Below are 16,438 nucleotides of genomic sequence, written 5' to 3' on the forward strand. Positions count from 1 at the left end.
ATTTGGGGTTTGTTATCAGCACAAAGCCACATCTATCTAACACACTGGGTTGCCAGAGAAGAAGTGAACACTGACGAAGGGGTCACGGAAGGCATTCTCCTCGCAGACCTGCCACGAATTCACGGCCCAACTTTGGGCGAGAAGCCGTGTTCGTGACACAGGCTCACATCCTGCCCTTTTCAGCGGGCTCCGGTCACGAGGCCTATAACGAATACATTTTTGTTCTTCCTGAGGGTTTATAACACCAGCCAAAGACCTTCCTTTCAAAATACCTAATGGGTCATCTCCGGAGTAGGGAATATGTTGTGTAACTAGTTCAGGCCCTGAAGTCGGACCCATTTCTGAGAATAATGCCGTGTCCCGGCATTGTCTTCCCTACAAATATGCCATTGTTTGGTTTTAGACCACTAAGCTCTAGCTGACCCCTGGGTTTGCTCCACACCAAGCTACTCTAGGCTGCCAGGGCCGGTTGCCCCAAATGCTCCTTATCCACGTACCAGCTCAGACGTAGATATCCCCATGGAAGGGGATTGTGAATGTTGAACTACTCCCCACCCTTCCCCCACCCCAGTCTGTTGGTGCCACAACCATCAGATCTGAGAGATAACGGTGTGTCACGAAAACAGGTCTGCAGAAAAGAAGTTCAAATATATACCCCATTTGTCTTTGGAACCAGATGTCTGAAAAGCTCCCTTGACGAAAAAGCTGCCACAAATAATACACTCATTTACTACTCAGGAAATATGCTCCTTTCATTGAGAAGTGATGACATGAAATTGAACCAGCTCCCAGTACTGCCCTGAATTATTCTCACTGTGCCTGGAGCTCACAGAGGGTCCTACAAAGAAAACAAATATAACAACCGAGAGGCTTCCAGACCCCCCTAAAAATATCAGTCTTGCACTCTTTCTGACTTCGTTTCGTGATATGGCTATTTAGAAAATGTTTTATTGATTTCATCTAGTAAAACCCAACAGCCTTTTAAGAGCTAATGCATATAACAAAGAGGTCCAGGGGTTGCTGCTCACTTGGAAGATCTGTTGAGAAAGAAAAAGTCTTTCTCCGGTGGTTGGATGGTGGAAAGAGCACGATGTGCAGAATCTCAAGAAGCTGCACGATTCTGATAGTGACCTGAAATTGCAAAGACCAGGTCTAGGGAAGGACCTCAAAGATACCCGTCGTAATGACAGCTTGACCTGATGTGGACTCTCCACTCTCCCCACGACAGCCACACTCTGACTTCTGTGTGTTCTTTGAGGGAGGAGCCCTGCCTCCCAGGCCTGCTCTGGGACCAGCTCACTTAGGGATGCTGGGGAGTCCTTAAACCATTCAGGGCCCCAGTTTTCTCTTCTTCAAAAAGGCTGGGGTTGAAGCACATAACCTCTGGTTCCTCTCTGTCCTGAAATGTTTGGACTCCTAAAAGGAAAGAGCATCACCAAAACCAGATACTCATTGTGGCTCCGCAAGCCCATCAAGCTTCAGGGAGCTTCGTGTGGCGGAAGGTGCACTCACATCATGCCATTCTCTGAGCCACACCATCCAGGGGGACACAAGGCTTTAAGCAAGGTGGACAGTGATGAGTGAAGTCAGAACTGGGACAATCCAACCCACCCATTCCACTTCACCAGCCTTCTTCCCCCATCCCTCACCCAACCCTAAAGCAAGGACAAAAGCTGGATGTACTGTTCACAGATGTCATTCTTCATGTGCCATTTTCAGAATCTCCAAGGGAGATCCTGAACCCCCTAAAAAAGAAAAAAAATGCTGATTCGTCTTGAACCGCCGTCTGCTGTACATCGGTCAGATAAGAATTCTGTAGATCATACACCTGTTACGAGCAAAATGAAGTGGTGATACAGGAGCAGAAGATGCCCCCAAATACCCTACAGCTCGATTCCCACTTGTATCCAGTCAGTGGCGGGGCCACGGACTTCATGTAGAAGACAACCAACTACTGCAACGTACTCAGTGTGTTAAGATTTACCAAATGCAAATAAAGGAGGCAGTCAGAGTGAGGGAAAAGTGTATTTCACAGTCATTATAAAAGTACATATATTTAATAATGGTGACATAAATACAGTCCTTACTTACGACCAAATCGTACAATTACAGTTGACTCTTCCTCCTGGACTTCACACGGTGACAGGTTGGTCATGTCCGTCAGTTAACTACAGGCTGACTGAGGTCATGGGCACAGACTAATGACAGACAGTCTTGGGTTGCACAGACAACACACTTTGTACTTACCAAAGGGACAGTCAAATTTCCCATATAAATATAATAAAATAATAAAGAATTTAACATTTCTTCTTTCACTTGGTTTCATAAATTTGTCAGGTGCTCACATACAAAAAATACAGTTGCCCCCCCCCCTTCTTAACTCCCCCCTCACCTCTCACTGGGTTCTGGAATAAACCTGAGTTCACAGTTCAAGTGACCAATGGTGACACGGTCAGTTAGTTGTATGACCGTGTGCGGCTGGGTCGAGGAACAGAATGCATGTCCCAATGAGCTAACAGCGATACAGAAAAACACTCACGTTCTCAAGGAAAGCACAATACAAGAACGAGACATAGAGGGAAAGAAGTTCACAAGGCACAGGGACAGAGCCTGCAAACCTGCAGAGCGTCACACTTTCAAAAAAGGTTCCTTCACCGATCAAAAACCAGACACTTCACGTCAAACGGAGAGAGGTCTTTTTCAGATGCTTTTCTTCTCTCCACTTAAAAAGCTCCATTTTCAATGGAAAGTTCTGGAACCCGGTCTGGAGCCATACAGAGGAATAACACCAACAGCCAGGAGCCTGACTCCTTCCTAACAAGCCCTTCAGCTGGGAGGATCCCAGCGAGGGGGCAGGGAGCAGTTCCAGGGTCTTGTCAAGGTCAGCCGAGACTGGGCTTATCTCAGTGGCTTCCAGGGTCAGCCAAATATCCGCTCTTTCCTGGCTCAGTCAGAAACGTGTAGAGCAGATGCAGGTCATGACGGCTAAATAAGGAAAGACATAAGAACCAGCCCACGGCCTGTTTCAGACTCAATGGGCTGTGGACTAGCCTTGGGGTGACCACAGCTGTGAGTTCTGCTCATGCCTGCACGAGCCAAGAGCTGAAGACCCCAAGCCACTGTGTGACCCGTCTCCTGAGCTAACCGCTATCCAACCCCGTGGTGATTCTTCTTTTTTCCAATTTTGCTCATGACAAAGCAGCCCCCGCCAAGTGCCAGGGCCCAGGCCCCACGTGGAGACAGCCCCAGCAGGCTCCTGGGAGACACGGTCAGACAACACCGAGATCCACAAAACCACACGGGATGGCACGGACACAGAACCGGAGATGCATCTTTGGTTCGAACCTTGGCAAAAGGTATGAACACAGAACGTGGACTCAAAGCACGTTTGAGGAATGCTGCTTTCCTCAGAGAAGACATGGAACTGCATTCTGAACGTGATCCCCGCCGCGTGAGGCTGCTCAGAGCTTACAGCAAACTTGTCCCACCGAAACCACACTTGGTTTCTTGGCAGCTCGAAGACTGCATTGAGCAGAGGTAATGAGCGATGCCTTCCAGATGCATCTACATTCAACCTTAACATCTTCTCTCTTTCTCAATCATTAACTGTAAGTATGTCCCATGCCTTCCAGAAGGTTCAGGTTGTGTTGGCACAGCAGGAAGAACATAGGGCCCGCCACGATCATGCCCTCCTGCAGGCCATGGGAGGGCCAGTGGCCACTGGAAACATCACGTGGGAGAGTGCCGGTGCCCTCCGTGCATATCCTCTCGTGAAAACACGAGTTTGGTAGGATCGCTTCTCATCTCCCCACCCAGGTTTTTTTTTAAATTCTGTTACTTTGATCTGACATCCCCTAAGGAAAAAATCATCTTTGGAAAAGATACGCCGATGCTTAGCAAGGTTCAACCAAAACAGAAGATGGCAAATGTGTGTCCCCTTTGGCCTCTTCCTTTCATTGGGGTGCCCACGCTTTGGCTCTGTCCTTGCCCCGGTGCCCCTTCCCACACAGAGGGAGGGGGTGTCCTGCTGGCAGTGCCCCGGGCCTGGCAGTTGAGTCAGGGGCTCCTCGGGCGGGCAGGGATTCACCTCTACGAGAGGAAGGGGAACCACCCTGGGACACCGCCAGTCACGTGGGGAGAAGTCACAGTCCTGAGAGGCAGCCACAGAGCACAAAGTGAGCAAAGATCCAAAACAGGCTGGGATGTGAGCAGCCCAGAGGCCGATGCCCCCCAGCGGCCCAGCAGAGGGAGGTGGGCAAGTGGGGGGGGAGTGGGCGGGCTGGGAGGAGAACAGGACGCTGCCCCTCTAGCCACACCTCCTAGTAAATTCCAGCATCTCTGGGGTCCCTGCACAAGCCCGGGTGGTGCAGGCTTTGGGTCTGTGGGTGTGAGCCGCTCACAGTTGGGACATGGCCCGGCAGGGGGAGAGGAGAGGCCCTAAAGGAGGCTCCCACGAGGCCTTCCAATCTTCACAACCCGATGCACGTGGGGAGCTCTGTTCCGTTACTTTCCTAAGAAATACCCAGAACCCTGCCCCTGGCCCAGGTCAGCACTGGCCTTTGAGCCCATCGGGCACATCGAAGGAGAGGCTCACGGGGGCCATGGGCTGCAGCGGGGGCAGGCTGGCCTCCAGAGGCCTGTCTGCGGAGGGCTGCAGGCTCTGCTGGCGTTTCCGCAACATCTGTCCGATGCCCATCATGGGGAACCTGCCCCGGCTTTTCACGCAATTTGGGCTCCCCAGGGGCTGCGTGGTGCCATTACTGGGAGCCGGAGATGGGGAACACACGCCCTCTTCCTTTGGGGGGCTGTTCTTTTCTTCGTGAGCAAAGGAGACCAGAGTGGGATGCAAAGGAGTTTGCAGAGGGGACAGGCTTCCAGGCAGCAGGGCCGGGGAGAGCGTCCGCTCGCCGGGATTCCCACGGGCCAAGCCCCCGGGTGAGCCTAGAGCCCTATAGTGATGAGACGGGGACAGTGGTTCGGGGTGGTCCTCGCGATCCACGGACTCGAAGGAGCGTACCATATCCAGCACCAGGGGGTCTTCCTTGGGGGGGATGCCAGGGCCCCCAGGGCCCTGCTGAGGGGGCTCTGGTCTCTTGACAATCCTGGGGGTCCTGGGGGGTGGGACGGGAATGAACTCCATGGAAGAAGAAGCCACACAGTTGGAGTCTGAGGTTTTGCGGAAAATATTGCGGCAGCCGAAGGAATCTGCACCCAAGAAAGCAAAGGACATCATGAGGACAGTCGCGTGAACGGGGATGGGAACGGCCCTCCCCTGCCTGCTTCAGCCTCTTGACTGAGACGACCCTTCCCCGGGGACACCAGAAGGAACCAAGAAGCAAAGGGCCCCAGCGTCCGGCGCTCCCCACAGGGAACCAGATGCTCTTCCTAGGTTGGAGGGGACAGCAGGCTGGTGACAGGAGGCCTCCTGCGTTCCGGTTTGCCCATGGCACCACCTTGACATCTGCTCTCCTTTTGGCTGCTTAACATTCCGGACCCTGCCAATGAGTCTTTGAATCAGCAGAACCAGAAGCACACACACCCAGCCCACGGGCTGTGGACCCGTGAATTTGGTGCTCAGACAAGCAACACTGGAAGGAGTGCTTCCCTTGTGACTTTTTTTTTAATTGTGGTTAAAATAAATAAATAAATAACGTAACATAACATAACATAAAGTTCTCATCTTAACCGTTTTCTGGTGTAACAGTTCAGTAGTGTCAAATACATCCGCGGTGCTGGGAAACAAAACTCTTCATGGTGGAAATCTAAAACTCTCCCCACTCAATAGTAACCCCAGTTCCCGGCCCCTGGCACCCACCATCCTCCTTTCTGTCTGTGACTCTGACTACGCCGGGTGCCTCACATGAGTGGAATCTCTGGTATTTGTCCTTCTGGGACTGGCTTGTCTCACTGAGCAGAACGTCCTCAAGGCTCATCCGTGTTGTCGTAAGTGTCCGAATTTCCGCCCTCACGACGCCCGACTGACCGGAGCCTCACCCGACTCTGACGGGGGTGACACACTCCTCATCTCTACACAGAAGGCCATGAGCCCGTCCCCATGGTTTCCCCATCAGGTTGGCACCGCCTGGAATGCAGGTTTGCAGGCGGCGCCAGAAAAGAAAGGGAAACCCCCAGCAACCTGCAGCAGAGGGAAATAAAGCCAGGTCCTGCGGAACAAGCCCTGTCTTCACTTCCCTTTTCTACCGGCCCACGTTTTAGGCCCCCGTCCCCCCGTTGAGCCTCAGCTGCAGAAATAAGCAGAGTGATTCACGAGAGCCCAGGGCGCAGGGCATCCGCTTGGCCTCACATAAATAAATCCACAGATTCCAGAATAATCTCCTCCTCAGGCCACCACAGATGCCTAAGGTTCACCGGCAGAGAGACGCAAAATTTCACTGAAGGGCTGATGTGTCCAGTGCTCCAGCTGGCACACAAGCCTCCCCTTCCCTCCCCTCCCCGCCATGGCCGTGTGCTCCCAATTGGTGGCCTAACGTTCCCCTCTGCCCAGTCCTGCATCCTTCACTTCCCCGGAGATGGAGAGCCTGCGAGGAAGCTTCCCAGCCCAGAGTCACTGGCCCGCACACTGCATCACCCCCCGCAGAAAGGGCCTGCTCACCAGCCCCCCACCCCGTGAGCACCCTGGCTGGCTCCTCTTCATCCATCCTTATCAGGAAGCAGGAGGCCACACGGGTCAGGAGAGAAAGCTCTAGAGCCAGGCAGCCCAACTGGAAATCTAGACTCTGTCAACTCACCAGCTCTCTGACTTTGTAGGGTTCCCTGTGCCTACTTCCTCTGCTCTGGAAGTGGGGGTGGGGTGAGCTAAAAGCTTGAAACAGGGTCTGCCACACAGTGAGTGCTCAGTGCTAGAGACTAGGTAAGTTCTGACCTATCATGCTCTCAGATGCCAAGGTGAAGGAAAAAACGCAAAGAAACAAATGGTAACAGGCCCAGGAAAACTACCAGGCGTGGAATCCACCTCGAGTGTAGCAAAGTTATCCAAAGTATCAGCCCTGACGTAGACTTTCTCGGGGACATCCACGGGACGGCACCGTCAAGGGCCCGAATTCGCTGCTGCCGACAAAGCCAGAAGGCAGAAGCACTAAGTTGGGGGATAAGCAGAGCTCCTCCTGTGAGACCCACTGCCTTTCGGGAAAGCTCAAGAATGAAAGTGAATCCAATGGAATTTTCCTCTCTGGCTGAGAACCAGGTTTCTCTTTGGGGAACAGCCCCACTGTTTGAATCTGCCCAACACTTTCCTGCTTCGCCTGCCTGCTTTCCACGCTGCTCACCACTGTCCCGGAGGACGGAGCCTCGTATTTATCAGTTACCTGATGTGCTGGACTCTGAAAGGGGCGGACAAGCCCACGTATGTACCTCATTTAATCCACACAGTAGCTCTGACAGGTGGGTTTCCTTGCGCCAGTAAGGGAACAACTTTGGATCCTCTGAGGGTCAGGAACTTAGCTCACAACAAGCCAACAGAGCGGGGTCTGAGCCCCCCACCCCCAGCCCAGAGCCCAGACTCTTCGACCATGCTTCAGTGCCTTATCCCACAACCCCCGTCTCTATTCCTGCATCCCAATCGCCACTCCTGAAATATTTTGTACCCTGATCTCTGCTCCCTCCCACAATGCCATGTACCCCGTCTCTGCTCCCACAAGACAGTGCACCCCGCCCCTGCTGTCTCAAAGCCTGCCGGCACGGGTGGCCAAAACCACACGGTCTGGACCTTGACGGTTCTCGGGTTCCCTTGGGTGTGCTCACCACTCTCCCATGGGCACAAGATTCGTGTGTGTCCCAGGGGCCCACACAGCCACCCATGAGGGGGACGCAGTGACCATGCATCTCAACACAAGGGGCCTAATCGGTAGCCTGAGCTGACCCACCTTTGTCGGGGAAGCCGGACTTGGGGGCCTTCCGGTCCTTCAGCAGAGCTTTAGTGTTCTGAATCTGTGTGATGAGAGAGGCAGAGGGCTGTTTGTGCGAGGGCACATTCTTGTCCAGCTTCTTGGAAAACGGCCGATGAAGAAAATCTCCTCTTTTTTCTTGTTCTTTGGGCTTTTCGTCCTTCAAGTCAGAAGTAAACACATGTACTCAGACACACACACAAATACACAATGTGACTCCCCTTTGAAGAGTTATCCAAGGAGATTTGAGAAAGCCCAGCCTCTCAAAACTCTGTTCTCAATTGCACGTTGAGCAACGGAAGAGCCAGGGCCCCGCGGACGCTCCAGGGAGCCCCCCTCCCTAGGCCATAGGCTGGCTCCCGTCACCCTCGGCTCCCTGCACGGCACTGTTTCAAGGTGTTCCAGCAAGGGCAAGGTCACTCCGAGGAGGTCAGTTGTTCCAGAACATGCTGGAGGAGCTAAGGCAAAGCACATGAGGACTTCCGGAAATCTGTAGTCTTCTCTAAAGCAGGGCCCTCAGATTCTGCTCATGGCAGTGGTTTTGCAAAGGCAACTTTGCAAATGAAATGCAACCACTTCCATCTCCTTGTGTACTCATGTGTGTTCAGTCAAGCCAAGGAGGTCGGAACCCTGCGCCATCCTGGGCATTTCTGAGCCTTGCCCACCCTCGGTCACGCAGGCCCTCGCCTGCGCGCTTAACACCGGCACTATTTAGCCATTTTTGCTCTAAGTCTTGCCTTTCCTGAACTCTGTTATAATCCCTCTGACAGGAGTGAATTTTACTATTTTCTATATGTTCCACCCCACAGCCTCTGGCATAAAGCCAGGCACATAGAGAAGGCTTAATAAATAGTTACTGAAATGTTAAAGAAAAAAAAAAAAAGCCAGTGAAAACCAAACTGAATTAAAATCGAGTTCAAGCTTCTGGGAAGGGTGATACCGCTCCAAAGTTCCTTCTCTGGCCCTAAAGAGTGTTTGATGTTTACTGTTTAACAGTGTCCCTGACCTCACTGCCAGTGAGGGGGGAAAAAAAAGACAGTTTCACATTTTTGCCTTCAATGTTAAGAGCATTTGCAATTCAGGAGAGCTCATCCATTTTTCATGGATGTTGTTGAAAAGCTTCTTAAGGAAGCCTCTCCTTGTGCTTGTAGGGCCCTTTCCAAGGGGGATTTTCAAAGCCTTTCCAGAGTGGGGTTCGTTAGGCTGCCCAGTTGGCGGGTGGGAGAAAATGGGAGGGAAGGAACTGGAAGTGGGGGTGCCGTGCTGAGCCTGAGGGTCACCGTGGGGGCCACAGCCCCTGGGGGACGCTGTGGCTGTCCCCAGTGGAGGGCTGAGGCGGGAAGGAAGGAGAGGCGAAGCCCGGAAAGTGGGTGTTCTCCATCCTTGCTGCCGCACGCCCTCTGGAAGCCTGGGGCAGGGCCAGGCGAAAGGCGGACCCAGGGGACACAGGGCTGGCGAGGGACGGGGACCAGGTTGTGGTCCCTGGGCTCCAGGTCGGCACTGGGGATGCCACAGAGAACACTTGTGCTCCAGGTCATGGTGTAGGATGTTACCGAGGGGAAAGGGGCAGCTGCCTGCTCCAGTCCATCTCAGTCAAGGCCACGATCCTCCACTGCTTCCCTCTCCATGTTTCAATGAAACACCCCCTTCTCTAACACAAAGGGGAGCGAGCTTTCTCACTCCCCTGTGCCCCCAAGCATCAAAGGGCACATGACAGGCTTGTCCTGAAAAGTCTGGCAAAATTTCCTCCTCTCATGCTGTTCTTTCTACCTCTGTTTTTATGAGAAAAATCACCAGGTCCACTGTTTACACTCTAAACGGCAAAAAGGCAATCAAATGCACTTCTATGAAACACCATAAAACAGTACTGGAAGGAAAGACAAGAGTGCAGCTCCCTCCTTTTCAGGACTGTGTTCTAGAACAATGAGTACATCTTCCTTTGGCCTGCTCTGGGATCCCTACTCTTCAGAGCGCTGCCTGGCTTCATGGCTTCATCTTGGCTCCTCCCCAACTCTCTCTGGCTTCTCAAAAGCCAAAGGGTCAAGATGCAAAGTTTCTGGGGGCCAGCACCACCACCTAACTAGAGTCCATTAGCACTGAGAGGTGTACTACGCATGAATTTTCTGTAGAAAGAGCCCAAGGTTGGCTCTAGAAATCTCTTCGGTAACTGACAAAGGGATATTTGGCACCAAACAGAAAGCCCCTATGGGCGGGGGGGGGATGGAATGAGGACACCTGCTCGGGCCACTCTGTTGAACTTAATCCCAGGATCCCGCACCCTTGTGTTTTTCTCCAAAAGCCCCCAGGACGCCCTTCTCCAGCCCAAAAGAATGGGTGATTTCACGGTGACCAGTTTCTTAGGGGGAGACGAAGAATTCACCACCCAACAGATCCCTGCCGGGCATACACTGCCTGTGGACGGGTCGACAGCACACACAAGAAACGCGTTTTGTGTACCACCAGCCAATCTCAGCGCCCTCCAAGCACAGGTGACCAAATGCAACCAATCATCCAATTATATCTCTTCATTTGCATGCCCTATTTTCTCCACAAGAGATCTAGGGAACAGGATGCAAAAGTGCTTTATGTAAAAGAAACAGCTCTTCAGAGGGACTCATTATTTTCCCCTTCGACATGCCCACACCCACTCCCCTCCCAGTGAAGCCTCTCTTTGGCTTTCTTCTGATTCTCACAGACTCCCCACACCCGCAACACCCCCAACCAAACTCCCCAAGGCAGATGAGAGAGGGGACCCCGTGAGGCCCCAGAAGCAAGCCCCACACAAAACAGCTTCCAGTTCCCTATAAACCACATTCCGCCCACTGCACAAGTGCGTGGACATTGACAAAACTGGACACTTTGAAAATGTAGCCTCATAAAGGACTGTCTACCCAAGACTCTTCCAGTGTCATGATTGTTTGAGAGGAAAGAGGAAGAAGCTAGTGAGTGATGGTGCACTGGGCTTCTGGAAGGATCGGTCTGCAAGCCCAACAGGCAGTGGGAGGAGGAAAAGCAGGTCCTCGGCCTCTGAGATCTGAGCCCCAGGGCTGGTCCCTTGAGACTCATCCCTGTGACTCTAGTCTCCTGTGTTCCAAAGAGTGGGCCCCCTCTGCCTTCCTCCCCAGCTTTGCATCTGTGAGTGTAACAGGGTGACCTTCCACTGGGATGGCCTAGGGGTCCAGGTGTTGGTTGCTGGTTCCTTTGGGAAAGCCACAGAGATCTGATTTTGCCACAGGAAAAACACAACAGAGTTGAGAAAAAGAGGGCCTGGTTCATAAATTAGGCCACAGAAGCTCTGGACTGTTGCACAGCCCACTTCTCATATAGGTAGAAACATGAATGCATAGCCAAGTGTATAGTTACAACAAGACAATAAAAAATGGTCAACTAAACATAGAAAGCACCAGTCTGATCTGAGGGGATTCCAATAAACCCACTTCCAATCGGATTCTGCATTTTAATTCCAGACCGGGATGGGGGTACGTAGAATCCAGAGAGCCCTGAGCAAAGACCCACCAACCTTCAGGGTCATATGTGATGGTTAATTTCAAGTGTCAACTTGGCTAGGCCATGGTACCCAGTGTTTGGTCAAACAGCAGTCTAGATGTTGTGAAGGTATTTTTTAGATGCAATTAACTCAGTAGGCTTTGAGTAAAGCAGAGGAACCCCCACAGTGTGGGTGGGCCTCATGCAATCAGTTGAAGGCAGTAAGAGGAAAAGACTGAAGTGTCCTGAGGAAGAAGGAATTCTGCTTCCAGAAGGCCTTGGGACTGAGCTGAAACATCCACTTTTCCCTGGGTATCCAGGCATCACACACACACACACACACACACACACACACACACACTCTCTCTCTCTCTCTCTCTCTCTCTCTCTCTCTCTCTGTTGGTTCTTCCTGGAGAACTCGAACTAATCCATCATAACCCCCAGGTTCTTACTTGCACAGCATGGAATTCAAGGTCTCTTGTCCAGGTGTCCAGGGAGGCCTATGAAAAGCAACATTTTCAACAATTTAAGAAGCTGTACCTGCCGTTTATCCCCTAAACTCTATCCCCTACCACTTGCAGCTCTGGCTGAGAATTATTCATTTCAATGTTTAGAGACAAGAAGCCAAACTCCTAAACCATCATGCACCTAGGCAGCAGATATTCTACTTCATGCACTGAAGAGATTTTCTAGGTTAGTTTTTATTAAGTCTAAGACACCTAATGGAGGAGTGCTCTCCTGGCAAGGAAGCGGTTCAACCAATGCATTTTCTCCAAGAGCAAAAGCATGCACGGAAGCAGCACCCAGATCAAGATACAGAACCCAACTGGTACCCCCACCGGTGTCCTCTCCCAGCCCCCAAAGGTAACCACCATTCCGATTTCCAACAGCACAGATTGTCTGATCTGATTCCAGACTTTATTTTTACAAGTTGCATAGATTTGAAACACACCAAAAGCAAACATTTTAGTATTTTCCCTTTAAACTTACTGCCCCTGCGATGGGTTGAACTGCATTCCCCCCAAGTTCCTATATCGGAGTCCTCACCCCCAGGACCTCAGAATGTGACCTTCTTGGAAGACAGTCAGGATGGGCAGCGGATCCTGTCCCCTTTGATGCTTGGGGGAAAGGGGAGTGCGAAAGCGCACTCGCCTTCGCCTTTGAGGAGGGGGCCTGCTGGGGAGTCACCTTTACGGAGGTCATCCAGCCCCAATGCAGTGGGACTGAGATTCTCATAAAAGGGGGGAAACTGGACATAGAGACGCACCTGCAGAGAAGAGCTGCAGGCAGAGATCAGTGGTGCTATAAGCCAAGGAACCCCAAACCCGAGGAACCCCCAAGATCCCGGTAACCCCCAGTAGCTAGGAGGCACAGGACAGCTTCTCCCCTCGCTGCCCTTGAAGGGAACCAGCCTTGAGCTCGGACTTGTGGCCTCCGGAACTGAGGGACAGCGAATCCCTGCTGCTCGGCACCCTGTGTGTGACCCTTTGTTACGGCAGCCCCTGCACACGGATCCGGTCCCTCTGCCACCACCCCCCGCACAGCGTCCTTCCCACGCTGCCCCGTGACTGTGCTGCCGAGAAGCCCTCCGAGGCCGAGCTGACATTGCTCCCCGCACCTTAGTGGACTTTAACAAACATGACCTCCGGCTCTATGTGGCTCTCAGAAGCCAGTTTCAAAATGACGACTGCCCCTCCTCGACCTCCCCCATCCTCGAGGGCCTCTTTTTTTTTTTTCTTAAGGAAGAGGAGTCCCTGGGGGCACATGCTCGAGGCGTTCTCAGATGAGACATGTGTCCCACTTTTACAGACATATATGCCACCTTTTAAAGGAAGAAGAGGAGAAAGACGAGGAGGAGAAAGGAACAGGAGGAAAGAAGTCGTCCAAGAACAGTCCTGTAATCCCAAGGGGGACATTTTCTCAACTTAATTCAGCTCTTTTGTCTCCGAGGAGAAAAAGAACTGGAACTGAGAAGAACAAAGAGGCCACGCGCGCTCCCGGGGCCAGGACGTGGGCCCCGAGCCCCCCTCCACCCCCCCAGCCAGCCCGCATGCGGGTGACCTGAAACCCATCCCCCTCCCTGCGGCTTCTCCTGGACCAGCGCCTGGCGATTGGAAGGAGGCGCACGGAGGCTCTGAGGAGGCGGCTTCACCTAGAAACCCTGGGCCCTTTCAGCTCCTCTGAACATGTTTTCTAACTGGCCCCATTCACTCTCTGGGCTCCAACAGAGGCAGGTTAGATAATCTAGTAACGGCTCATAATTTAATTAGTACAAGTATCGCTGCCATTTGGAGAAAACAAACGGATCATAGAAAATTGAAATGCTCTTTTCCCATTAGCGTTCCTATTTAAACCCTGTTAAATATTTCAACAAATGTTTAAAACACTCGCCATGTGTTTTCAGGCCAAATGAGATAATCATCAGAGAAAAATAATCTGGGTGGGGGGAAAAAAAAACGGCCCCTTTCCCATGACAGACGCTTTCAAACAAACAATCGCAGGGGTCAGGTTCGAGGGCAACCGAGGACACAGACGTCAGCAAGGTGGCTCGGAGGCCATTGCGGGCACACGCATGGGGCACTGGGTGCATTGTTACTTGAGGCCCTCAAGAGTCAAATGCAGACCAAGAGGCAAGAGAGCATCACGGTGAATTCTGCATCCTCTGCACCCCAGGTGAGGTGACAACCCTCTGAGCAAGTGACCAGGAGATGTCCCTCCCTGCCTTAGGGCTTGGGCACCTGGTAATGACAGTGAGACTTAGGTGCTAGGCTGCAGGTGGGTCTGCCACTGCAGTCAAGCTAGGTGTCCCGCCTGGATCATTCCGCCTTCTTCCCTTGTGGTCCCAATTCTGCCTGCGACCCGGGGCAAGATCCACCCGATTCTTCCATTTGTTCATTTAGCAAATATTTGCTGAGCGCCTGCTGCATGCCAGAGCATTGTGTGGGACTCTAGGGATACTGTGAGGAGCAAAAGGGACACACTCCCTGCTCTTATGGAACTCACGGTCCAGAGTGGGAGAGAGATCTGAGTCAAACACTCCCTGAGCAAACAGAACGTGCAAATGGGACGAGCTCCAGGATGCAGAATGGGGTGTGACAGCCTGTAGAGAGATGGGACCCAATGGCAGAGGTCAGAGAATGGCAGGGGTTGGAATCTGAAGACAGAAGATACCAATCAGCAAAGAGAGGTGAGGGGAACATTCTGGAAGAGGGAACAGGGTGTACACAGCGCCGGGAGCCAAGAGAGCACAGAAGTCTGAAAGGCCCCGTGGGTCTGAGCCCACAGCAAGAAGCAGGGCTGTGTGTGTGGGTCCGGGGGACAAGGCTGGAGAGGCAAGCAGACGCCAGTCTAATCCGCGATATGGCGGCCATGTCACCGACTTTGCCTTCCAGGTTAAGGAAGCCTTCGAAGGCTTGCAGCAGGGAAGTGACGTGATCCCATCTGAGTGTGGATGGCTCGGCTCTGGCTGGTGTGCAAAAAAGGGAGGGCCAGGGGTTCATGGGGAAGGGGGGGCGACCAGTTAGGGCTGTGGCCAACATCCAGGCCGGAGGCGGTGCTGTCTGGGATGGGGTGGGAGGGCAGAGATGGAGGGGGTGTTGGGGTTTGAGAGGTTTAGGCGTCAAGCTGGCAGATCCTGCTGACAGGATCTGAGGCTGAGGGAAAGTAACTCCCGGGTTTCTGCCCTGTACTTGGGGGTGGGGCTGCCATCTGCAGAGACCCTGGGGGTGGGCCGGGTCCAGGCACACTGGTTTGGGGACACCTTCGCTCATGCAGGAAGAGGTTTAGCAAGCAACCGGCCGGAGGGGTCTGGAGCTCAGGGGAGTCTGGCCCCTACACTACTTCCGCCCTCCTGCCCTCAGCCTGAAAGCCATGCGTGGGCTTGCTGCTCAGCCCCAGCGCACACCCGGCCCCCCCAAAAGCTGATGCGCATCCTCATCATGCTGGTGCTGCAGCCTGTCTCAGAGGAAGGAGGCCTCCGGTCTGGGGTCACCACCCCCAGCCATCCCTGGAGTCCCTCCCAACTTCCTCTGCCCTCACTCCTCCCAACCCCGTATCCTTCAAGCAGGGGGTGGGGGGGGCACGGCCTCTTCCTTCCCTTCACTGCCAGTGCCACCGACAGAGAGGTCTACGCTCACTGTCTCCACCTCCCTTCGTCCCCTTCTGAAGCCCATGCAAGCTCTTTCTGCCTTGGCCACTTCCACGAGCGGGTCTCTGTAGGAGCCCCCAGGGTCTAACTAACTGCTCAGCCGACACCGCTGACCATTTTACACTCGGCCTCTCCCATGGTCTCCCTGGTGCCATTCCCAGCAGGGTCTCCGGCACGCTCCCTGGCCACCCCGGTCATCCTTGCCACCGTCCTCCTCATCCCCACCTCCTTCAATCTCACTGTCCCCTAGGCTGTGCCTAGATGGGACAGCCGTGCCATTCTGCCCCGCCTTGACGCTCAGCGGTGGCCTTCCCTGGGCTCCTGTCACCTTTACACGTGACAAGCTCTGTGTCACCTGTGTTACTGGACTGGCTTGGGCCATGCCGCACGTGCTGTCGCTGCCAAGGAGCCTGGCATGATGCTCAGTCACCACCCACCCTCACTGCAGCCTTCGCGCAAGAAAAAGCCGGGAGAACTTCCTTCTCTGGTGACAGGCCCGGCTTGTGCGATAATCAGGATGAAAACGGAGTCCGAAAAGGGAGGAGGGAAGCGGGCAGGCCCGTCGACCTCAAGCAGGGCAGGGAGGAAGGAGGGCTCCCCTTTTGATCTCTCCTCAAACGAAAACATTCTGGAGGCTTGGGAGGGGAAGTCAAGCAGATTCCCAGGAAAATTAGTGAGAAGGCAGAGAAGCCACATCTGACAAAGCACGGAGTGAGGAGTCCGGGGTGGGTGGGTGGGTGGGTGGGTGGGGGCGGCCTCACCCCGGGCCCCGGATCTGGCTTCCCAGGCACAGTCTCTTCCCAAGCACGCATGTGGGGTCCAAAATTGGTACAACTTGCCATACGATACTAGTTTTTACTCTGAAATCAAAGAATCTTGGTATCTTCTCTTACGTATGTAC

At 53.2% G+C, this 16,438-nt stretch overlaps 1 protein-coding gene across 4 annotated transcripts in view; it reads right to left on the reverse strand.

The window, feature by feature from the left end:
• Window positions 1-2,006: 2,006 nt before the first annotated feature.
• HUNK (hormonally up-regulated Neu-associated kinase) overlaps window positions 2,007-16,438 on the reverse strand; it is a 101,048-nt gene continuing 86,616 nt past the window's right edge. For 2 of the 4 annotated variants that reach the window (XM_073891239.1, XM_025872169.2), the window contains 3 exons: window positions 11,843-11,890; window positions 7,884-8,064; window positions 2,007-5,205 (listed from right to left, as the gene is read on the reverse strand). In XM_073891239.1, coding sequence (XP_073747340.1) covers window positions 4,547-5,205; window positions 7,884-8,064; window positions 11,843-11,890 — 888 coding nt within the window. In that variant the 3' untranslated portion in view covers window positions 2,007-4,546. The remainder of the gene's footprint in view (window positions 5,206-7,883; window positions 8,065-11,842; window positions 11,891-16,438) is intronic. The other 2 variants (XM_073891242.1, XM_073891236.1) reach the window with 1 other exon arrangement.

The sequence above is a fragment of the Callorhinus ursinus genome, unplaced genomic scaffold (genome assembly GCF_003265705.2).
Source record: "Callorhinus ursinus isolate GAN/ISIS: 27379988/994484 unplaced genomic scaffold, GSC_fseal_2.0 scaffold1, whole genome shotgun sequence".
NCBI classification, from domain to species: Eukaryota; Metazoa; Chordata; class Mammalia; order Carnivora; family Otariidae; genus Callorhinus; species Callorhinus ursinus.